This window comes from Pleurodeles waltl, chromosome 2_2, assembly GCF_031143425.1.
Source record: "Pleurodeles waltl isolate 20211129_DDA chromosome 2_2, aPleWal1.hap1.20221129, whole genome shotgun sequence".
NCBI lineage: Eukaryota > Metazoa > Chordata > Amphibia > Caudata > Salamandridae > Pleurodeles > Pleurodeles waltl.
Window position 1 is genome coordinate 991,344,010 of NC_090439.1, and position 25,181 is coordinate 991,369,190.

A 25,181-nucleotide genomic window follows, 5' to 3' on the forward strand; every position below is an offset into this window, starting at 1 on the left:
ATTTTATTCGCAAGTATTTCTCTGTCCATTAGGAACTTGTTGATACCCAAAGGGTTTCCATCTGAGCGGCCATGGGCCCGCTTCTATGTGCGAATCTACAGGGCGGAAGGGCTCCCAAAGATGAACTCCAGTATCATGGCCAACGTAACCAAGGCCTTCATGGGAGACAGCAAGGACATGGTGGACCCATATGCCGTAGTCATGTTTTCAGGCCAGATGGTAAGTATGATTATTTCAGTGGTAAGGAGAGCTTCTCCCTGCTGAAATGAATTACATAACACATCGTGTAGTTTATTTTTTTCAGAAGTATTTATTTATTTATTTATATATATGTATTTGCACCAGCAAGTAAAATTTACAGCAAAAATGTTCATATTTCGGAGCAAACAACAGATTGATTAAGGAAAATTACAAAACCAGCGTGTGTAAACATAGTATGTGTTAAATAAACCATTGTGTATATTTATTTATATATCCCTTGTGTATATATATTTATAAAACTTACTGGCAGTCAGCAGTAGGTAGTTATAGTTAGGACCATATTTCTATAGAAAAAGCGCTTTTTGACTTGCATTTATCTTTGGCACCTTTTGACAAATCTTCACAAAATTTTCCCCAAAAAATGTACCTGTGATTCTTGTTCCACACAAAAATGTTCGGGGTGATCTGTCAAGCAGGGGTTGAAAAAAAGGGGGGGAGAAAGACATGTGATTCCAACGTTAATTCACATATGAGTTTTGAACACGCCTACAGCCCAAACCACTGGGCAGGGTTTCACCAAATTTGGCAGAAAGCTAGCTTTCGGTCTGCAGATTGTGCTTTTGGTTATTTTGTGTACATCCGTTCAGTAGTTTAGGAGAAATTAAAGCAAATCAAAATTTGTTTATCTGTTTTTGCCACGAGTTTGCGAATAGTAACAAGCTTGAGCATGGAGCTGCAGAGCTCTGATTGACTGTCAACGCTTCAAACCATGAAGTGTTGGCAGCCATCTTATGACTCGGACCCCGCTGAGTTCCCCAAAAAATGAAAAAAAACAGAAAAAAAGACAAGGGGCCAGGGTAGACTCACCCTGACTCAATAGCTCTGGTGCTGGGGGTCCCAGAGGGATATCCCCAGAGCAAAAAAGCATTTTTTCAAAAACAAAAGTTGTGAGTTTGGGAAAAAAAAAATGACAAGCGCCGGCTCCAATGCTTGATTTTTTACAAGCCCCTGGGTGGGCCAGGTGCTGGGGGCATTCACATTTTCTCTGCGGGGGGGTCGCCTCCCCCAACCCCCTTGCAGCCCAGGGGATTGCCACCTCCCCGGGGCCCAACTGCAAAACTAATGCAGTGGGGCTGCCCGCCTCTCGCAGCCCTAGAAACCGCCATCTCCCAAGGGCACTTATGCAAAACTAGTACGGGGGCCGCAACCCCGTAGTCCCCTGCAGCCCCAGTGACCACCATCTCCCTGGGGCACTTCTCTGAAACTATTGCGAGGGGGGCTGTCTGGCCCCCTACAGCACAAGGGACTGCCACCTCTCCAGGGAACTTATGCAAAAGTAATGCAGGGGTGCCATCTGGCCCTCCGCATCCCCAGGGACCGCCACCTCCCCGGGGCCCTTCTCTGAAACTAATGCGGAGGGCACCTGGCCTCCCCACAGCCCCAGGGACCACCACCTTCCCAGGGCATTTCTTTGAAAGTAATGCGGGTAGGGTGCCCAGCCCCATGCATCCCTGGGGACAACCACCTCCGTGGAGCACTTCTCTAAACCTAATGCGGGCAGCCCACCCAGTCCCCCTGCAGCCCCAGGGACTGCCACCTCCCCGGGGCACTTCTCTAAAACTAATACGGGGGGCTCGGCCCCCCACAGCCCTGGGGACCGCTACCTCCTAGGGGCACTTATGCAAAACAAATGCGGTGGGGGCTTCCTGCCCCGCTGCAACCCCAGGGACCACCACCTCCCTGGGGTACAAATTTGAAAACACATAGGGGATCTGTTGTGGATCCTTGGGTCCGGGGACCAGCACCTCCTGGCGCTATTGTTGTTGGAGGAGGGCCACATGGCCCCCATCATGGAGCCACTGATGGCCCTGGGGATGGCCATCCCAGGGGGCCGGCTCCTGCTATGTCCTGAGGTGCACACCCCCGGGACATAGCTGATTGCTGTGACTTGGTGGGAGCCGACAGCTGCCTTCAAGTTACAACTGACACTCTGCTTGCAGTGAGGGAGAGCTACCAAGCAGCACTCCCTCACTGCGAGGGAAGGTTTCTTCTGGCAGGGAAACACAGGAAACATTGCTCTCACACAGAGGAGCTGAACTATAATGTACCTGTGACCTTTGTTTTTTTCAGTGAATTTGTATGGTTTTTTTTCATTTCATTTCCTAACTATAACATTCCTGTAACCTTTGTTTCTTTCAGTGAATATATATGTGTATATATATATATATATATATATATATATATATATATATACAATATACAATAAGAAAAAACAGTTGAGATTTTAGAATAAGAACTACTGTTGCCCATGCACTGAGTGAACTGTGGCCTCCTTTGTTTTCGGGTGCCTGTGTTTGGCAGGAAGGTTAGCATGGATTTTCTTGTGCTGGGAGAAGCCATTTCCAGTTTGGAGAAAAATGTGAAGCTTCACTGTAGGCTGGGTAAAAACAAAATGCTTTAAAACCCTCTGAGAAGGACATGCAGTGATATCCAAACCTGCTGATAAAATTATAATTGCTTATAAAATGCTTTCAAACCACACTGTTGCCGATTGGCACTTGGAAAACTGTACCACAGAAGTCTGTTTGCCGGGTAACTGGTTCTTGAGGCTCTAATAAAATGCAGATGCGATACATTTTTGGTTTAACTCCTCTGAAAACAGACATCTGCCTCAGAAGACTTATTTTTACACTCTGCTTTTCCTAAACCGATAGATTGCTACCAGAATGCTCACAACAGTTATAATATCGCTTTGGATCATTGAATTGAATACTTGTTCCAAAGACAACAATTAAAATATTGAGGGCCTTTGCAACACACTTCCTTGGAGTGTCTTAGCACAAATACATCCTAATGCTTTTTTGAGTCTACAGAATCTCTTCAGCAGATACTGAGAAGTCTTGAATCAATACTATTTGCATAATCAATCCTGGAAAGAGGAACGAATCCCAGTTGGATTCTGTGCAGGCGGCCTATAAATGGGGAAATCCGTTTTATTGCCATAACGTGGATGTAAACGTTTCATCTCCATCAAATGAACCGCCCAGATAGGCTCCTTTTTGTGCACCCTGTGTTTGGTATTCAAAGAAGACATAGGCCCTATTTCGAGTTTGGCAGACAAGAAAGCCCGTCCGCCAAACCCCTGACAGGGTGGGCGGCACCTAGGCGACAACATCCCTGCCAGAGTTATTAAGAGTGTCCTGCTAGGTCAGCGGGCAGAAACCTGAGTTTCTGCCCGCTGGCCTAGCGGGAAACTGGCTACAGCATTGTCTCCGGCTCATAATCGAGCTGGCGACGATGCTGTAGTGAGCAGGGTGCACCAGCACTCTCACTATGTTCTCTATCTGCAAAACAGACAGTAAACATTGCGATGGTGCAGGCCAGGGGGGCCCTCTGCACCGTTCTCTGCCAGCCTTTTCATGGTGGTGCTACCGCCATAAAACCACTGGCGGCGAAGGGGGTCTTAACCGCCACTATCCTCCAGACCGCTCAGATCAGAGATCTTGGCGGAGCTGGCGATTCCCTGTCGGTCCGACCACCATTGTTGTAATGTGGCTGTATAGACTGCCACACTCATAATCGGGCGCTGAGTGTTTCTTTATTCCTGAGCTGCCAAGTGCTTCCGTGTAAACGGAAGAACCATTCACCCAAGTATAAATTACAGTGGTAACTGAAAGAGGACTAATTCGGATAGGTCTGTTGGTATGGAAATACATGTTTTAGTAACCCCTTAACTGCCAGTGTGCCATTTATTTTCTCCAATATTGTTGTGGAGCTTGGGCAAACCATGCAGTGGCATTTCCCTTGTCATTTGTGGTGTAGATATACGATAATGGCGTCCTGTGAGTACTTTTTTTAATCACATTTATGTCTGACAATAGAGCAAGAAAAGTGTTAGAGGTGTACACAAGAAACGTCCTCTTTATCAATGTGCACACAAATCCCTGACCATCATGCTACTATTAAAGTGGGCCTGGGCAGATCTTACATCCTGCTTGTCCCTGCTGCAGCACCAAAAGTAAATCTCATAATAATAAACCCTCACTGATGCCAGTGATGGGTTTATTAATTCATACATGCATCCAGAGGGCACCTTAGAGGTACCCTTTGTTAACCTGCCAACTACCCGTGTAGGGACTGACTCATTTTAGCCAGCCCACTACCACCAGACACGAGTCTGACCTCCTAGGGTAAGGGCGTGTGCTCTTGGGCAGTCAATAACAAAGCCTGCCATGGGAGACGTCTTTGCACGTCCCAACCTCACAGGATGAGCTGCGGATCTGCATTCCAAGACAGGGTTTTCAAAGAAGCTCCCCGTCCTTGGTATGCAGATCTGGCTTTACTCATAGGAGAGATGCCGACCCCCTCTGCCCTGAGGTCCATTTGGCACCTGGACAGGTGGGAAAATGAGTATTCAGGGAGCTATGTACACCTCTCAGGTCAGTCCCACCTCTAAGGTGCACTGCTTGATGTGGACATAACTTTTAGAAATCTGCCACCTTGGTGTTGGCAGACTTGGGATCTCTGGGACAGGGTTATGTCCACTTACCACAGGAAGTGGTCATATAGGGGGTGTAGTGAACCGGGGGTAAGTAGCCCTTTTGCTACTACACTACACTACTCAAAACATCCCTAAATGGAGTATTTTGGGGAGCCCTTAGTGCCAGGAAATCAGATTCCTGCTGACCTATGAAGAAGAAGGACACCCAAGAGCCACAAAAGCAAAGCCCGAGGAAGAAGCACCTGACTTGGCCCCAACCCTGCCGGCTGTCTACTTTTCCCACCAATTTGCACCAAAGTCGACTCGTCCTGCAAGCAGCAGTGCCTCCAGAAGCCTGGTAGGCCTGCCTGCCTTTTCCAAAGACCCAGGAACTCCCATGGAGCAGTGGAGCTGCTTTCCTGCAACTTGCAGGCATCCTAAGACAACTGCGAGGACCCACAGAAAACCTGACATGGGGAAGCACCACTGCACATGTGCCGCCTAGCCCGAGTTCAAGTAAGCCAACAGTTACCCAGCCCTCCAGAGACCACCTTGGACTCGCCTATTGTGGACTCACTGCTGCCACCTGCAGCCTCTGCATGAGTGCTCCGGTGGAGAAAACCCAATGCCTCAGGACACCTCTGCATCCATTGCCCCTGGCCTGTGGAGAAGATGACGGAAGGTGTCCCCATCTCCCCAGACATCTCAAGATTGTTACCCACTTGTTGGTTCCCCCCGACTGGATCCCCAGTACTCACCTGCAGCATCTTTTCAGCCGGACCAATCCCCATTGACTAAAACTAGGCACCAGATGCCGTACTCACCTCTGCACCCGGTCACCTTAGTGACGCCCGGTGTGACCTGTTGGTGTGGTCCTGACCCGTACCCAGTACTTACCTTACGTCCAGGAGCTTGGTCCCATAAGTTGTTGAACTATATCTGAATGCAGTACTTGTTTTTCTCTCAATAGGATAACATTGCAGCTTTTCAGATATTGCATTAAGTGTCGACTTTTCAAAACTGTAGAGATTTGTCTTGCAAAATGCACTTACCTTATCATATTGTTTCTGGTACCAAAACATATATAAAGACACTTGTTATTTTTGTAAATTGGTGCGGATCTCCTTCTTGAGTTGTGTTTCTTATTTATTGACTGTGTGTATATTTGCAGGTATCTCACATGCGTCTGATAAGCCTAAGGCTGCTTGACCACACTATCCCCTAGAAGAGCACCTTGGGGTTGTTACAGCGAGCCCCTGTTCATTAATAAGGGAAACCCCTGGAATCTTTGTACCATGTGTCTCATTTTGATATTTCATACAAAGAGCGAGCTTCCTATACACGTACGCAGCCATTGTTGATCTCTGGATATACTGTAAGGTGACCACCAGGAGAGCGCAGTCTGATTGCAGGATTCATAATCAGCAAAGTATCATCTGTGAAATTACTGAGACCAACACTCAATACAAATCAGGTTAGCCATTAGTAAAGCCTTACCATCCAAGACTTCAAGAGAACCAGAAATGATTGGCATGAAGTTCTACCAGCTTGCCGGAAAAGAGGTGTTCTTGTGCATTAAAAATTGTCTCAACTGGGTCTGAGCATTTAAATGATAACAGCCTCCACAACACCTCGCACCTGGTGTATCTTCCTTGTGGTAGATTTAGTAAACTTGATTTAATATTACTTTGTTAACTCTTTTAACTTTATTGATGTTTGAAATTGGAATCCTTGCATTAGCACCCGTTGCACCTCTCTAAGAAGACCTGTGCTCAGTCAGTGCCACCCAGGGGATAGACAATGTTATTGTAAGCACGTCTTTTGCTTATCTCGAGGAAGTGTTTTGGAGATTTGCCACAGCATTACATTTTAGCCACTCGCCTCACTCCGAAAGGCACATTACTTATATTGTTAATATGCAACCTTTGCCAACTGGGGAATGAAGGGTTTAGTGATAGCTGTCAGTCTAAATTCAAGTCTACATTTATGACTCCTGAAGCAAGTTTAGGGTAACCTTTAATTGCAGACTTCCAGGTAATGCGTAAAGTTCTGTAGGAAAATTCACCAACTACTGAGATTTCAAGTTTAGCTGAATTTTAATCCAGCTCGTTCGGATCCACTGATTTGGTTCCTTTCAGAGAGCTTCATGTGAGAATATCGAGCAGAAAAATTTGGTGCTACCAAAATATCATAGCTAGAATATTGACTAGTAAAATATCATGAAGGGAACTTATATGTAGGTAAGAATAGATTTACTATTCTCTACTCAATATCCATTTAAAAACATATGTATATTAAATTAAATATATATGTATATATGCTCAAGGCACATGTATATATTTATACACACACATTTGTATATGTATATGTGTGGTATAAGTATAGTAAATGTAAAGCTATACTTCCCTATTGTTAGAAATGGGGTATTTGGTTGGCAGTCAGGTTACCCCCGTCCAAGCAAGGACCCTCACAATAGCCAGGGCAAAGGAGAAATAGACCTGGTTAATCCCCACTCATCTCCTTGGTAGCTTGGCACGAGCAGGCAGGCTTAACTCAGAAGCAATGTGTAAAGTATTTGTACCAACACACACAGTAATACAGAGGAAACACTACAAAATGGACACCACACCAGTTTAGAAAAATAGGCAATAATTATCTAAATCAAATAAGACCAAAACGACAAAAATCCAACATACACAAGTTGAAATATGAATTTTCAAAAGAACAAGAATCTTACTCCGTTGAAAACAATGGAAATAATGATTTTGCACAAAGAAGCTGATTAGCATAAAAAATAAAGCCGCATGGGCGAGCTTGTGTTGGAAAAGGCAGCTATGCGTTGATTCCTTCCTCGCAAGGTAGGCCATGCATAGTTTCTTCTCCGGTCAGGTCGGCGATGCATAATTTTTCTCTCTCTCAAGAGAGCGATGTGCCGATTTCCAGACGGGGCATCTCGGATCCACGCAGAGTCGGGTTGACTTTGATGCCCAGGGGAGATGTGTGGAAAATCCAGTCGCACAGTGTTAGAAAACCGCGCAGCATGGGGTTCGCGTTTTTATCAGCAGCCGCAAGTGAGTGTTGTGCAATGCGTCGATCTCCCAGCCGCGATGCAGGTGGAGCGTTGATTTTAGCTACGAAGCTGGTGGCGCGTCGTTTATCAGCCATGTTACACATGGTGTGGCGAAAATTTCCCCACATGGCATTCTGTGCGTGGATTTTCAGCTCTCATTCTGCCAATCTCACCTATAAAGGGCCCAGGGACTGGATAGGGCACCACTTGGCAGGGCAGGGGTCTCAGCAGAGAGTCCAGGTGCTGGCAGAGGAAGTCTTTTATGGCCCTTAGACTTCAAAACATGAGGTCAAGCTCAGTTCAAGCCCTTGGAGATTCTTCACAAGCAGGAATACACCACAAAGTCCAGTCTTTGTCCCCTTTCACAGGCAGAAGCACCAACTGCAGGATAGCCCAACAAAGCACAGTCACAGACAGGGACAGCACTTCTCAGCTTTTCTCCTTGGCAGAGGTTCCTCTTGGTTCCAGAAGTGATCCAATTTTCATGTGTTTTGGGTCCAATATACCTATACCCTCTCTGCCTTTGAAGTTAGTAAACTTCAAAGGGAAGTCTCTCTTGTTTGCAAGATCCTGCCTTGCCCAGGCCAGGCCCCAGACACACACCAGGGGGTTGGAGACTGCATTGTGAGAGGGCAGGGACAGCCCATTCAGGTGTAAGTGACCACTCCTCCCTCCACTCTAGCACAGGTGGCTCATCAGGATATGCAGGTTACTTCCCAGCTCCCTTTGTCCTACTGTCTAGAGGGGATTCACAAACAGACCAACTGTCAAACTGACCCAGACAGGGAATCCACAAACAGGCAGAGTCACAGAATGATTTAAGCAAGAAAATGCCTACTTTCTAAAAGGGTGTGCTGAGATTTTCGATAAATTCTAGCCTTGTAATGCTTTGATCAATCAACAATGGGGCTATGAAGCCTAGAAAAGAGCAAAATTGATTAGCCATCTTTTTGCTCAGTCTGTCACTTCTTCCTACTTTGTCATGAGAGTTGGAAAATTATTGCAACACTTATTGGGTACATATAAGAAACTAGCACAGGTGGCTAAGGTGCCTACTGCAGAAGATGTTTACATTTTAACCAATCAAATCAGACCAAGGTAACTTCAATGGCGAATTAAAAGGATTTTTCTATTGACGTTGTGCCTGTTAAATGCTTGAATGTGGGGCACACACTTTCATTATTGCAAACTAGATGTGATGAGATTTTGTTTCCAACAGCACTCTCATTGGTAAGCATCAACACTACGACGAGACACAGGACCAACTCTCAGCAAGATCTATCATCTTCAAAGTGACAACAAGCTATGGGTCAAAGCAGACTTACACGTCCATCGCTGTACTCCAAGTTAACCCACATATCTCAACATGTTAAATATATAATTGCTTCTCCTAATAGGGTTTATGATATCCCTCGACCTCTGATACATTCCTACACAATGTTTTGCTATATTCTGTAAAGACAACATCACCTTTTTTCTCAGGATTTCAAAGGTCTATACAAATTTGATTAATATGATGTACGAATTGAATGGAACAAGGCTAATGTCATCCTACTCCCCCCAGATGTACTTCACTTCATTCCACCATCCCTCCCTGCCACACCTCCATCTTCTAACAGTGTATCAAATTTATAAATTCAGAAATGGATGTGTACAAAACCAGTCTTCAACATCATTATTCAAACAAAAGCTCAGTAACTAAGACACTTTTCTTCCAACAAGAAAGATGAGAGGAAGCACTCACTTCATCTACCCTGAGGTCTTTGCAGCAGCAGTGTGACCCTCATCAACACCAAACAAGAATTACACAAATGCTGCCCACTTTGGACTTCATCTGTTGGCAGGCCATGGTGGTGATACAAATTGCAGAAGCACATCTCCTCCCAAAGCTTAAGTGAATAGTTGAAGTCCTCCACCTACACACTGCAAAAACTGGAAAGGCAGCAAAGGCAATGTATGGTGAGAACATACATAATGCTGTCATCATCAATACTTTCCACTAATACAGTTTCAGTTCAGTGTCTGGGCAGACAAATTGATATACAACAAGATATTCCAGAAAGATCTGCACTGGTGACCCTATAGTGTTTCAGATAACTTGGAGATCCAAGGACGTTCTAGTATGAGGAGCTATTTTCCTATTATAGTTAAACTGAAAGACTGTTTTCCATTAGGGTTCATAACAACTAGTTCCAAGGGTCTGTGCATTGTTTGAGCCACTGGAGAGTGCTACACTAGTGTATGTAAATTTCTGTCAATCTCTGTTAATATTTCTTTTCATTTTGGAGTCATGTATGTGTATAATGTTGTCTAAAATATCAATATTTGCATTTTTTACTACAGGGAAGAACAGCAGCAGTTAAGAGCTGTGCGGATCCTGTGTGGCACGAACAAATTATCTTCAAGGAAATGTTCCCGCCTCTGTGCCGAAAGGTTAAAATCCAGGTGTGGGATGAAGGCAGCATGAATGATGTTGCTTTGGCCACTCATTTAATCGATTTGAGGCAAATTTCAGATGAGCAGGATGGAGATAAAGGTAGGCTATAGACAGTCTACTGTAGTCAGTGGCAGCTTGTTTTTTAGGACAGTGGGGCTTGTACCAATCCAATCGGCTACTACAATATCATGTTTTTATAAGCCTAAATCTGAGAGTAGAGCTATACAATATTATTAGGATAAATATGTGGCTCCCTAATTGATGCCCATAGTGAGGGTGAGGCAACCAAACACTTCCTTAAAGGACCAGTAGATAGCTGCAAGCCAGGAATGATGCTCTGTACAGCCCTTCATTTAATCTTTAGTGGGTAGTGTAGGCCTTTGTGAGGCACTATATCGCTCACTCCAGGCTCATCTCACCCTATCCCACTCTTTGATAAGTGGTGGAAGGACGGGAGTCAGAAAGGAGTCTAATCCTGCTAGCCCCCACTTTCCTTGGGGGAGAGAGAAGCAGTAGACCAGTCAGCACATGTGACTTTTCGATCAGAATGAAAAGGCACGTTCTGCATGTCCACTAGTAAAATAAATGCTGCATGTGTAAAATAAAAGCAACAGTACTGGAATGATTTTTAGCTGCTGAGGGTACTGGGTCAGCGTTGTATCCTCACTGACTTAAGACACCTGCCCAAGCCACTGTTTCTGCTTGGTGTGGTGGGTTTCTTTCTCTCTGCTTTAGCCTTTATTCTGCATCCTTGGGCCACCTTCTGGCCTCCCTTTCTCTCTTTCTATCTCCCAGTTTCCTTGTCTCCACTTAGTTTGCAAGATAATCTTATTCGTGGGATTGGTGTGTTTTTATTGGGCCCATGGACACGCATCATGCAGCTTCCGAAGACTGTTGGCCAGATCCACAAACAGCCTCTGCAGTCAAGGCAAAGGCTCTGCAGTCATGGCGGGGTCTCCGCACTCATGGCGGAATCTCTGCATTGAGAAACTGCAGTGTGGAGGCTCCTTGTGAATCAGGTCATGAGTCTACAAGTGTGACTATACGGTATGGAAGAAAGGACTGCTTAGTGTCTCGTCACTGAGGTGAAGTAAAACACAGGCAAATAAATGATTGCTATCAATGGAAGTCAATTGTGCACTTCACTGTTACATGACTATGTGCCTGCAGTCAGTAATTAAATGAATCCTGTCAACAGTAAAAAGTTTTGAAAGTCTATGTGTCTGCCTTCTCTGACTTGTGCCACCCTATCTCCTCCATGTGAATTTTGAGACATGTGAAGATCGATTTTAATATGTGCAACATCTCCAGAACATTATTTCACAGCACAGTCTGCACTGGAGACACTGGAATCGATTAACCAGGATTTTGCTACAATCTACTTTAGACTCACCTCTGACTTACCTGGATCACAGAAGTAAACCAGGAGAACTACATGACTAAGTCACACAGTCTCATAGCAAATTCTTTGTGAATCAGGCTAATTGTTTTATTGGCCTTCAATGTAATCCTTATTTTAAAAGATCAAAATTGTTACTGGCCTACCATCCAATGGTGATTACTCAGGACCTGATATCGTAAACCTTCATTCGCATTTGGGCATGAAACCTCTTCCCTTTCTGCCACCCCTATCACTCCATGACTTCCCTTTGGGGAGGAAGGGAATAGACTCTGTCACACAAAGCAGTTTATGCTCCACCACTTCCAAAGTTCATGAGCTGCCACTGACTCTGGTCAGTGACCTGAAATCTCAAAGCTGGTTTGGAGGCGTCCTTCATAGAGACTGTGTTTTGCTTTCAAACCATTTATGAATTCACAATGCCTTTGCATAAATCCTTCCAAGTTGGAAATTATCTTTTTCTCTCATCTTATAGACTTTTGCAACCATGCCCTTTTCTATTTCCATTCCATTCTTGTTCATCACTTCTTAGAGTCTCGTTACACAACGTTTCTTCTCTGTCAATTTCTCTACATATTTCTCTTCTCAACTTGTTTGAAAATTTCAGCTAACATACCTTCCTCTCTGTTTAGCTTTCATCCTCTCATGCCCCAACCCTGTAACACTCTGATACTTGAACTTCCTGCCTATTCCATTACCTCTTCTTTATTCTTTTTCTCTTCTCAACAAGCTTTACTATGCAACAACCCAGAGTTCACTGGCTTTGCATTCCTTTGTATCACCTTTGAATCCATTTAACGCTCTTGCCTTAGCTTATCTCCCTGTCCATTTTGTTTTTCTAAGCTCTCTTCTCAGCTTTTACATTTGAATCTCCCATCTTCCTATCCTATGCTGTCATGTCCTGTCCTATCCTCTCCTATACCTTGAAACATTTCTGAACCTTTTTTCTTCTTGATGTTCTGCATTGGAATGCTTTTCCTCTTTGAGTACCTCCTTCTCATGCCTATTGCTCCTTCCATTAGTGTGGTGATTTTATCATGCCTCACAATATAATTTTCTTTCTCTGCACTTTGTTCCTGTAATGATTAAAAAAGCAAAAATTGTGTATTGTTACCATAAATAACGTTGGAGTCCCTGCCAGACAACCATAAGATATAGTGTAGGTAGGATTTAAGATTTTATTCAGGCACATTGATTTCTTGCTCAGATAAGGATGATGCCTTAGTGAGTGCATTGGTGAAGATAGTTCTTGTTAGCTGCAGGAGACAATACGTTGAAGACAGCATGAAGTTGAAGTCCTTTGATTCAGTATTACTTAGTAAGCAAATATATGTACTCAGTTCTCCTGAGCTTGTTTGAACAATTCAGTCTTTAATGGAATGATGCACAGGAAGGCTGCACTCCTACAAGAGGTTGACCATGTTTTAGATTTTGCGACTCTGAAAACCATGTACTTGCAATTATTCTGCAGGATGATTTGGAAGATGATTAATTTTAGAACGTAATGAGTGTCTAACTTAAGAAAGTAACCTGAACCTTTTTATCCAGAATGACTTATACATGGAACTCCTAGTGAGAGTCAATGCTGGGCCTGTAAGGCAGGTATAAATTGGTTGAGTTTCTTTTGGGCGGTGCTTGAGGGCTATCCTCACTGGCTTGTTCTTCACTAATTGCAATTTGTCAATTAACTTTTTCAGTATGCAAGTTACATTGCAATAGTCCAGTTACTAATAAGCAGAATTACAATTTAATTCCACTAAGTATTTTCTCTGGTGCTATGGTAAGAGTTTGTGATGCACAGATAGTTGGGCGTTGATTTCTTCGTCCACTCATTTACTTTATTGGGCATTGATGATATATGAAGAAATGAGGCTACTTGAAAGATTATGGGCCAAATTTAAGTGTTTGGTGGAGGGGGTTACTCCTTCACAAACATAACGGATATCCCGTCTGCTGTGTTACAATCCCAGTATAGCCTATAGAGACCATAATACAGCAGACGGGATATCCCTCATGTTTGTGACACAGTAACCCATCCACCAACCTCTACATCAGGCCCTTAGTTTCATAGTTTGTTATTGCAACACCAGAATCTTTGGCACCATTCTTGTGTAGGTGATCTCATTCAGCCAATGGTAGATATGTTTCAGATAATTTTAAATGCTGGTTTGATGTATTGCTTTGCCACACAGACAGAGGTAGATTATGGTGTCATGTGCAAACATCTGGAACTGTATGAGTTGCTGTATATTACTTTGGTAATGGCATTTTGGCACATTTTGGTACATTGAGTGACAATGGAAAATGAGACATCATGCTTTGAACATCTGAAAAACACTAGCTTTGATTGGTAACCAATGCGTGCTTCTGATCTGGAAATTCCTATATAATCTTTTGTGTCATATGCTGTTAGTCTATTCTGTCATATGAAGCTTTTATGAAATTGAGTTACTGGTTGAGGGTGTGAATAAACAAAGCCCAATTGTCAACTACACCCAGTCATGTGATCCAAAGACAGGCTGCAGGCATCAAATGGCCAAGGCAAGAAAATGCCAACTTTCTTAAAGTGGCATTTTCAAAATTTTAATTTAAAATCCATTAGTTAGGATTTTTCATTGCAAATCGAAAGACACCAAACATGGACTGGCTACCTGCTTCCATTTGGAAATTACAGCTGATTAAATGTAATAAAGTAACTCCAATGCTATCTTATGAGAGAGGTAGGCCTTGCAATAGAAACAAAATGCAACAGTTTTTCACTATCAGGACACGTAAAACTAAAAAGTACATGTGCAACTTTTTAAATACACGGCACCCTTCCCTCTGAGCTGTCCAAGGCCTACCTAAGGCATGACCTATATGTATTAGAAAGGAAGGTTTGGGCCTAGCAAAAACGTTTTTTTTTTCCAGATCAAGAGAGCAGTTTAAAAAAACTGCACACACAGGCTGCAGTGGCAAGCCTGAGACATGTTTAAAGTGCTACCTCTGTGGGTGGCAGACGCAGTGTTGCAGGCCCAATAGTACCTTACTAGGCACTTATAAGTAAAACAAATATGTCAATTGCGTATAAGTCAATTTTACCATGTTTTAAGGAGACAGAACAAGCACTTTAGTACTGACGAGCTGGGGTACAGTGTGCAGAGTCCTAAGGCCAGCAAAAATGAAGTCAGTAAAACAGGAGGTCTGAAGGCAAAAGGTTAGGGAATGACTATACAGAAAGGGCCAAGTCCAACAATGCTGTTGCTAGGTCAATAAAAATTAAAGCTTTCCACCAAGTTTCTCTTAGGCAATTAAGAATTCCTGTCTTCCAAATTAACTACTGCAGTTTCTGTCCCTCTTGCTGGTCTGATTATTGATTAACAAACATCTAGCAAGTTGTGGACTTTGACATATCTGTGCAGTATTGTTTCAACCTTCTTTTCAAGTATTTCAACAGGGTAAGGAATAATGATATTTGGCCTTATTATGCTACGACTCATAGGGCATTGGTTTCTTTCTTAAGTGAATAGCAGTTGCTGGCTTTAGGAGGATGCGGACATTTCAATTATTTTCAGTGATTTCATGAGTTATATAATAATGAAGGCAAAGTTTAAAGACACTTATTGATGCAAAGAACAGGGTAAGATTCCAGCGCTGGACTAGATGATTTTGTTGTAAATGCATTTAGATAAATAAGAAATTGATGGGATGGAATTTCTGTAATGAATCTCAGGCACTAGTAATTACTCAGACCACATTCTAGTCCATTGTTTTTTTTTGCTCACCATGCCTTTTGAGGTAGAAATCAGCCCTATGCAAATCAGTCTTGGTCATGCTTCATTAGGAACACTCAGGGCCTCATTTACAAGCCCCTTTGCGCTGCTGCTGCATAATATTTTTTAATGCAGCAGCAGCACTAGCAATGCACTACACTGCTCTATATTTACAAACTGGCACATGGGCCCAATGCGTCAGTTTGTACAGCCCCGAATCACATTATACCTGAGCCAGGAATAATGTATGCAGGGTTGGCGTTCCCATTGAAAAAGCCACGTAGAACTGATGCAGTGAAATTTAAGCCTTTTCATTCTACAACTTCACTGCATCAAAATTTTACTGCCTGCTCAAACCTGGTGTAAAATTGACGCAGGGCTTTTTCCAATGGGACTCTCTTCACATTGCTGGAGTTGCATCAGTTTAATGATGCAACTCCAGCAATGCATCACTTCAGCGCCAACAGATGCATCAGCATTCTAATGCATCTGTAAAAACATGTGCCATGGAGCTCTGTATTGTAAATACAGCACATTCATGGCATTGATAGGAAAGTGCGGCAGGTGCAAGAAATCTGACGCATCGATGATGACACGTCTGTTCTAAATGAGGCCTTGAATCTTGAACTGCAAGGCTAGATCCCCTCCAAATGGTAACATAGCAGCCCAGATAGATTTCAGAATTTTAGGCCTCATCAGCGGAAATCCAGAGTCATACACATCTGCGCGTAGTTCAAAACACAACTTGCCATATGGTTATTAATAATTGCTTATCTGACAAATCAAACATTTGGTTAGGAGAATATCTCATAGAAGAAATTATGTGTACCCTTGTTAAATAATTGTAATGTTTATTTTGCACATTATTTATCATTTTAAAGATGGTAACAATAGGTTATGCTGCAAACTAGCCTAAAAGACACACTTGGCCACAACTGCCAAGGGTAGACTAACACAAATGATGGTACCCTTGGCCTTTTTGCTAAGTGGAATTGTAGACTTTATTTAAAGGGCATGAGCGAGAGGTTGAATCTGATCACATATTTGTACTTTTGCCTCCATTCCAGGGTTCCTCCCTACTTTTGGACCGTCTTGGATCAACCTGTATGGCTCCCCTCGGAACCACCAGTTAATTGATGAGCACCAAGAGCTTAACGAAGGATTTGGTGAAGGGGTCTCCTTTCGAGGACGGATCCTCATAGAAATTGCAGTGGAGATCCTGTCAGGAGGAGCCCATGAATCAAAGTTTTCGAAGATTATTAAGGAAATAAAGCTACCTGGAAAGGATGCAAAAGCTGGCAAAGGTTCTGGAAAAGAGAAAGGAGAAAAGGGCGCTGAAGAGGCAAAAGCATCTCCTGCGGCTGATAAGACAAATTCAACTCAGGTTGAAGTTGAGCATTTCGATGTGCCTCCAGAGGTTAGTGAAGCATGCATCATGAGTGTGTTCAGTGGCTTTACACATAGCCAATCATCCTCCCTGAATAAAAGATGAGACCAGGATATAACCTAGACTACTCCGTTTTCAATTATGTTTTTGAGAAATAGCAGAGAAGGATCCCAGGTTGATCCTTGTTGCTTATTATGCTGGCTACGTCAAATACTCAGACCTTAATGGGGTCTTCATTTTCCCTGTTTTCTCCTTACTAATGCTTCCTCATATCTGAAAAGGTCATTTTGAATTAATTTACTGAATTTGACAACACCACTTCTCTCTTCAAGATGTCAATTTTTTAAGTCGTCGACATGTTTCAGCCCCTATGACTAGGCTGCAAGGTCCTGGGCTTTCATCAGGACGTATGTTAAATACCTACCCTGATAACGAACAAAGTTGTACTTCTGTGCGTGTATGGTCATGCAGTGATAATCAAAATCATGCAGGGAGCAAAATTACTTGCTGAGAATACAGACCACTGTTGTGGTCCCTGCATAATGAGAAACAAAGGAGGACATTCTGTTTTTCTCTGCATCCCATATCATGCAAAACATTACCTCATAAAGAGATCATGGTAAAACATAAAAAGTACTGCTGTGGGTCTCAGGAGTTGTGACCCATGACTATAAGAATCTGATGTGTTGATTTCTCACATGCATCACAAATAAAATAGTGGACACAAGCATCAAGAAGTCAGGCCCCGTATTCTGTGTGCACACAAAGCCACACTCCACTTGGGTGACTCAGAGGAAAAACACATTTAGTGAGACACTAAAACACACATCTATATATATTGACAATACTGATAACACTGACACTTCATATCGCATACACATGTATACACTTACCCGATTTGGGTAACCACTAAGCTTCTCTGGGGGGGCACAGGGGACATGCCCTTGTAGTCACACATTAAAGACACAAAGGATTATTAAAATCATTGTCCTTCTGTGAGACACCCTCATTTGGTATGAAACAGGGAGAAAACAAGGCGGCTTGAGATACTCGGTCATTTAGAAAGTGCACAAACCCCTTTGTTTTACAAAGGAGGGAAACGTCCTTACTCACGTCATCAAGGAGAACATGCTGCAACTGCACGTATTATCACCCACATGCCCGAGGCTTGTGCCGCAGTATGAGGTAACCAGGGCATGTAGGGAGGTGCCATTTTGAATGACAACACCAGGGGCATGACTAGCGTGAAACCCCCACTGTGAGGGGTCACGTGGTGGCATTGCATTTTTGACGCTAGAAGCATAGACAAGGAAGAAATCCCCATTACTTGAAAAGTTCTTAATTAAGAAAATCCCGGGCTTTGTCTTTCACACACATCGTCAAAGTTGAAGAAGATGACTAAATTAATTTAGTCTGTCATCAAAATATGTTTTTACATTTTTCATAATGTCGATTGAGAATTCTACACTATGGGCCATCTCCTTCTCTTCTTTTGAAGCCAGGTACTACCCATACCTATATTGATGTAAGGGTTAAAAACCACTGTAACAACATGCATATGTTCACACCCCCCCGGCATTCCATTGCATAACAAATGATACATGATGCACAGAGGACTGAGTGCCTGGAAATCTGAGAAAAGTATTGGTTCATCACTTCCGACCCTAAAGACAGCAACATTGCTGATGATGTAAAGGCTGTAAAACATTGTAACAAAGTGCATATATACACACAGCTCCCAGCATCACGTAACATATGATACTCGTGATGTACAAGGTACTGAACGCTTAGTAATTTGGGAGAGTAATTGTTACATCATTTCTGACCCTGGAGAAACAACTCTGCTAGTGCGGGGGAGGGAAGTTACTTGGTATCAAATATATAAGTTCGAGTGAGGGCACTGGAGTATAGTGCTTTCATTTATGTGTGGGATCTGTACAGATAGGCACTCTCAAACAACCTTTGTGGTGTCAATCAACCAACAGTAGTAAATATCTAATGGTGTATAGTCTCATGTAATTTCTCAATACGCAAACCTGCATCAGCGCTAGGCAGCACTCAGTGTGCTAGAGCTGGGGGAGAAGACAGGATTGCACCGTATTGGATAATTACAATGCAGTCCTGCCCTTTCCCTGTGGTGCAGGGCAGTGCAGCATCCCATTATAGATTTTTAAACCCACATTATTGATTATGAGCTGGACAAAACTGAAGTTAAGGACTAGATTACATTGTTTTTATCTATTTTGACCAAAGTATGTTTGTGTTTGGCACACCATGGACACTCTGATTATCAGTGGTCCGAGTCAGATGCAATATTTATTGCATCCAAAACAACTCGGACTCTGAGGTGTTTGGAATTTATTGGATGTGAAAATGATCACATATTATGAGATTTGGGGAGTTAACAATATGGATTTTGGTACTTACTGTATCAAAATTTGCATGTTATGGTAAATATTGTACCCATTTCTCCTTGAAAGTCCTAGTAGGTTTGACCAGCTTTCAATTTATCAAAAAGTGAAGCCTTTGTAGCACCTGGTAATTGCCGGGTGCGTTATATACCTCAAAAATTGGAATTCCGAGCCTTGTACAAACAGAGGTAATGCAGGGGTCAGATAACTCTTACCCACTCATAATCAGGGCTTCAAAGTCAAACTGACTAAGTAGTGGCATCCCAGTTCAATGTAGACTGATGCTACTGAATTCAACATCAGCCGCACCCTGAAAGAAAACAAAAAAAATCATGAATAAGACAAGGTAGTAAACTCACAATCACATTATGTCATTGAGAGGGTGTGGGTGTTGCGATTCATTCATAAACATCATTTATTTGGGGTTCAGCGAATAACCTTACGAGAGAAATGCAGCCATCGGTGCCTTGTGCATATTTTTAAAGTTAGAAGTCTCGCCTTCAGTTTCTGAATAAACAGTGGTAGTAATACTTGCCAATGCAGCTCCAAGAGAAATTCAAGATGGCACCTCACCCTCAAATCACAACAATATATTGTGAAATCAACAATTGACTTGACCAACTTATTTTACAGATTCATGAAGAAAAATGTGAAGATTTTCTCTTATTTGGCTCATTTTTTGAAGCCACCATGATTGAAAGGAAGATCGGAGACAAGCCAATCAGTTTTGAAGTTACTGTAGGTAAGTAACTGTAGGCAAGAAAATGCATTCTATTTTAAACCCGTGTCAGTCAGCCTAAGCTGTTTCCTTTGAGAGCTAATGTGCCTCTCCTCTCAGGTTACAAAGCAATTCACCAAACTGCAGAAAGCGAATATAGGTAGCATTTGACCAATTCTGTAAAATACAGTGATAAGGAATGATGTTCAGGAATATATGATAATGTCTTCATTAAAGAGTCATTCATTAAAGTTAAGGTTTAAATTAGGGATGAGCGAAACTCACATCATTCCATGTAGCATAATCACAGGAAATCACCTAAAAATTCTCAAAATTAAGCGAGAAGAGTACTTCTGTGTTTAGTCCTAATCCCCTCCTATTTTTGTGTTTAGCATGGACACTCTGATTATCAGTGGTCCGAGTCAGATGCAATAATTATTGCTTCCAAAAAAACTCGGACTCTGAGGTGTTTGGAATTTATTGAATGTGAAAATTATCACATATTATGAGATTTGGGGGATTAACATGTGGATTTTGGTACTTACTGTATCAAAATCTGCATGCTATGGTACATACTGTACCCATTTCTCCTTTAAAGTCCTAGTAGGTTTGACCGGCTTTCAATTTATCAAAAAGTGAAGCCTTTATAGCACCTGGTAATTGCCGGGTGCGGTATATACCTCAAAAATTGGAATTCCGACCCTTGTTTATTTTTTAACAAAAGTTTAAAAGCGTGATTTTAACTTCATTTAAAAATACATTAAGATTTATATTCTAAAATAATATAGCAATTATTTTTAATTATACAAATTGTTAACATTAAACAAAATAAATATACATGTTTTAAAAGTCCAAATCATTTTATTTATGAATAATATTTCCTTTGGGGTATTATTTTAACTCCATGCCTCCATCATTTTCTGAGGCAGTGTGTTGCAGTACTTGTGAGTGGCCATGTCTGGTGCTGGACTAACTCTAATCCTGGGCTGTAGTGTATTTACTACTATTTTGGGACCTTTGTGGTTGTAGTAACTGTAAACATGTATCACTTTGAATAGCAACAGGTTTACTCTTTTGTTAGTGTGTGTTTACATCTGCATGTCCCTCCTTACGGCTCTCCTTCCTCCTCCCTAAACCCCACTGATTTCGATGTAAGTATTCCCCATTTTCTCTCCCACATTTACTGTTAAAATGTATACCTGCATGTGCCAGGTTCTACGCACATGCAAAGGAGACCTTGGCACAGAAACAATAGGCGCGGTGGAGTTAAACGTCTCTGCACGTAGGTCAGTGAACATCATTTCTTAGCACTACCCTACTACTACTCCACGTACTACAAAATGCAGTTTTTGAATAGGGCCCTTGATGACAAGCTCCCTCTAAGTATAACTATTTTTGGAGTGAAGATATAAAAAAAAATTTTAGAATCCCTAATGAGGAAATTAGAATAACAATAGGCAATTTAGCTCTTAAAGCGCTACATGAAAGAAGTTGCTTGCTTTAGGAAACATTAAAAAACACATGCCGGTTACAAAACTTAAGTGAGAGTGTCTGCCTCTCCTCTCCTCTCTTCTCCTCTTTTCTCCTCAACTCAAGCAGTGTACTCAGAGGTACAAAGACGAACGTAGTGTTCTTTAATGGTTTCCATCCCTTCTCGTTACACTAAAGTTACAGATTAGATCACATGATAGGAATGTGGAAAGAGAGACCTTTACTAATTTGTTAGAATCTAAAGTTTATAAAACCACGATTAACAGATAAGGAGAGGTTTAAAGTGAAACAGATCACATAATATACACTACATGGTTGTTCATTATTTGCTAAAGTAACACTTCTTCTCCAATTGCTACAGATTTTCAGCAATGTTTGTAACTGGTGCTCTAACGTGTTGTCCACTGATCTCAAGGAAAGTACCTCATTGCATGCGAAGCACCAAGATTACTTTCTTGGTAGTTTTTAGAATGGGATGCCAGCATAAGAATGGAAGAATGCTTTCCCTTTCCAGCCTGTTTACTGTATTGGGACTGTTTTGGCAACCTTACTTTCTGTCCACCCAATACACCCATGTTGTCCATTTTCATCCAGAGGAAGATTGCTACCAGCTCACTACTTTACCAAATTATGCTTCTCTTGTGGGAAAGTCAACACATGGGTCTGGATGATGCCAGCTTCATAATTGTCCTCCAACCAAACCTCCACACAATGTATCATAGGGCCTTCCACGTGTTGGGCTGTTCAGCGCACAGCACAGTTTCTCATCCTGTCTGAAAGCTTGATCCTGCTCATGCATCAAACAGCAACCAGTAAATTAATGTTCAAATGTTTTTTATGTTTTATCTGAAAAGGTAATTATGGAAATGTCCTGGATGGTGCATCACCCACTGGGGCTAAGAAGAAAGCTGCTGATCCTGAAGAAGGGGAGAGTGCCCCGCTACTCCACACCAGCGAGGCAGAAGCAGGTCATGATGTCTCAATGTCCTTCAGATCAATGACAAATCCTGAGAAACCAGTGATTACTGAAGGAAACAGGTACAGATGGAACTTCTTCTAAAAGTGAGCATTTGTGTACATGTTCATCTTAAACCTTATTAAGAAACAGTGGAGTGTTGTACATAGTGACTGGCAAGATAGAGGGAAACTCAAGGTTGTGTTGGAGGAGAAATGGAAACTTTTAGTCATAGTTTGACCCTAGCGATGAAAGGCGTTTGGAGTATCCTTATCATCATGTCAAGAAGCTGGGATCCAGACTTTATCATACAAGGTTTTAAATCTATCAAAATAATTTTCTTTTATGCTATCACGTGGGAGTGGAGCACATTCCTTGAACTTATCAAGCCAGGTTTTTGGGAGATAATTTCTCCTCATTTAATAATTTAAATCAAATAACCTGATACCTTGATGCTGCAGCATGTCCAGACTCCAAGGAAGGGTATCTCAATTTGCCCTAAACAAGATTTTTTTTTTGTGAGAGCCCGAGTGTTCAGCCAGCTGGTGCATTGACTGACCACTTTGGAACAATATTTTATGTAGTATATATTTTTAAATAGCATATCATTGTTTTAGTATTCCAAGAATCAATGTGCAGCCATCTGGGAAAATATTGTACACAATGTGTCCTTGTTTTAGCATTGTAGGATGGCTGTCACATTTAGAATCAACATGATGGCCATATTAGAACAGTAAAACATTGATACAGTGTGCACTGTAAAACTCCAAGATGGCAGCCGTGTTCAGAATCAGTGTGGTGGCAGTCTTGAAAAGGTATTGTACAAATTGTATCCTTGGTTCACCATCCATTGTGTCTAAAATCAACATAGTGGCCATCCTGTTTTTTGACAAGACAAAAGAAGCACTGGCACAGCCAACAGATCTGACTTTAACATGCTAAGACATGCAAACGAGCTAGACCCATGTGCTTAGACAATGCTTGTTTTAGATAGTGCTTCTTACTGTGTCCGTGCCAGTTCTAGAAGCTGTGAATGGTAGATGTAATTATTGCTAAATTCAGTGGTGCTTTACCAGCCTTGAGTGAAGTCTGAGCTTGTATTGCTGGGATTCAAACTCTTTACATCCATATCACAGTAGTAAGTGTTTAAATGAGTACAAATATAATAGCTATCTTTTCCTGGCTAAGCTAGGTTTCACATACACAAATGTTTGCCTGATATTCAGATTTGCTGAAAGGGCATCAACCTCACTCACCCCTCTCCTAGATAGCTATTTCCTACTGGGTGGATATGAGTTCCTGCTTTGGCTCTCCAGCAGCTTAGATGGGGGAAAGAAAAGTTATTTGAATGTCTTTGTAGGTGCACCCATGAGCAGGGTGAAGGTACAGGGCAACAGCCACTACACAGGCAGTAAGTAAGATTAGTGCACTGGTAAAAGCCAATAGGTTTCCCGCTGTCAGACAGCTTTTTCACAATTCTTCTTTTTCCTGTGATGGCTTTAGAAAAACATTTTTTATTCTGGAAGCTGCTGGCTCTCATCAATCTAAAAAAAGATGTTGGCTAAAGGCAAAAATGTTGTTTTGGTCTCAAAAAACACACATTACAATAGTACTTCCTGGCACCGAATGGAATTATTTTGTGAGTGGGTATGTTTCTTGTGAAAGGGCAGCAAGCCATAACTCATGGTGAAGTCAGACAATGGCTGAAATGGACTGATACATTGCTTCTTGGTACATGCTGGAGTAGGTGGAAGAAAAATGTGAATGACACAACCACCAATTAATGGCTGAAGTCTGGCCGAAAACTCCTGCAAGTTACTATTTTATACACATCATTTCAGTAAAATCATAAGGTCTTTGCTAATACAGAATAAAAAAAGGGTGTCTGTGTACAATTGGCTGTCTGCCCCTAACTTTTGGGAAAGAAAGAAAGAAAGAGAAAGAAAGAGCGAAAGAAAGAAAGAAAGAAAGGCATGAAAAAAGAGGAACACAAATTAAAGGAACACAAGAAAGAAAGGAAGGCATCAAAGAAACAAAGGATGCCAAGAAAGAGGAACAAAGGAAGAAAGAGGAAAGCAAGAAAGACAGCAGAATAAAGAAAGAGTAAGGAAAGAAAGAAAGAGGGAAAGAAAGAACGAAAGAAAGAAAGAAAAAATGAAAGAAAGAAAGAAATAAAGAAAAAGAAAGGCAAAGAGACAAAAATGAAGGCAAGAAAGAAAGAGGAAGTCAAGAAAGAAAGAGGAAGAAAGAAAGAGGAGGGCAAGAAAGAAAAAGGAAGGCAAACAAGAAAAGAAAAGAAAGAAAATAAGGAAGGAAGAAAGAGAAGGAGAACGAAAGAAAGAAAGAAAGAAAAAAGAAATAAAGAAAGAAAGAGCAAGAAAGAACAAGGAAGGAAAAAGAAAGGAACACAAGAACGAAAGAGGAACAAGGCATAGAGATAAAAAGGAAGGCAAGAAACAAAGAGGAAAAAGAAAGAAAGAGGATCAAAGAGAAGAAAGAAAGAAAGAAAGAAAGAAAGAAAGAAAGAAAGAAAGAAAGAAAGAAAGAAAGAAAGAAAGAAAGAAGGAAAGAAAGAAAGAAAGGAAGAAAGAGGAACAAAGAAAAAAGACACAAAGATGCAAGAGGAAAGGAGAAAGAATGAGGGAAAGAAGAGAAAAAAGAGCTAAATAAAGAAAGATAGAAGGAATGACCAACAGATAGGGTTGCAAAGATACAGCCTCCTTATGAGCTTGTATTAAAAAAGCAGCAGTCAGAAAAACAAAAGCCACTTCAAAAGGAATTTACAACAGCATTGGCAGATGATAGGAATTGATAAAGCTGGAATGTGCTCCGTCTGGTAGAAAGCATCTAGCTTTCACATCACACTCTACAAACAAAGGC

At 41.9% G+C, this 25,181-nt stretch overlaps 1 protein-coding gene across 1 annotated transcript in view; it reads left to right on the plus strand.

The window, feature by feature from the left end:
• The window catches only part of FER1L6 (fer-1 like family member 6), a 682,981-nt gene that overhangs the window by 360,030 nt on the left and 297,770 nt on the right, over positions 1–25,181 (plus strand). The window contains exons 9-13 of the mRNA XM_069220715.1: positions 33–219; positions 10,095–10,287; positions 16,407–16,756; positions 19,771–19,879; positions 22,201–22,384. Of these exons, the coding sequence (XP_069076816.1) occupies positions 33–219; positions 10,095–10,287; positions 16,407–16,756; positions 19,771–19,879; positions 22,201–22,384 (1,023 nt within the window). The remainder of the gene's footprint in view (positions 1–32; positions 220–10,094; positions 10,288–16,406; positions 16,757–19,770; positions 19,880–22,200; positions 22,385–25,181) is intronic.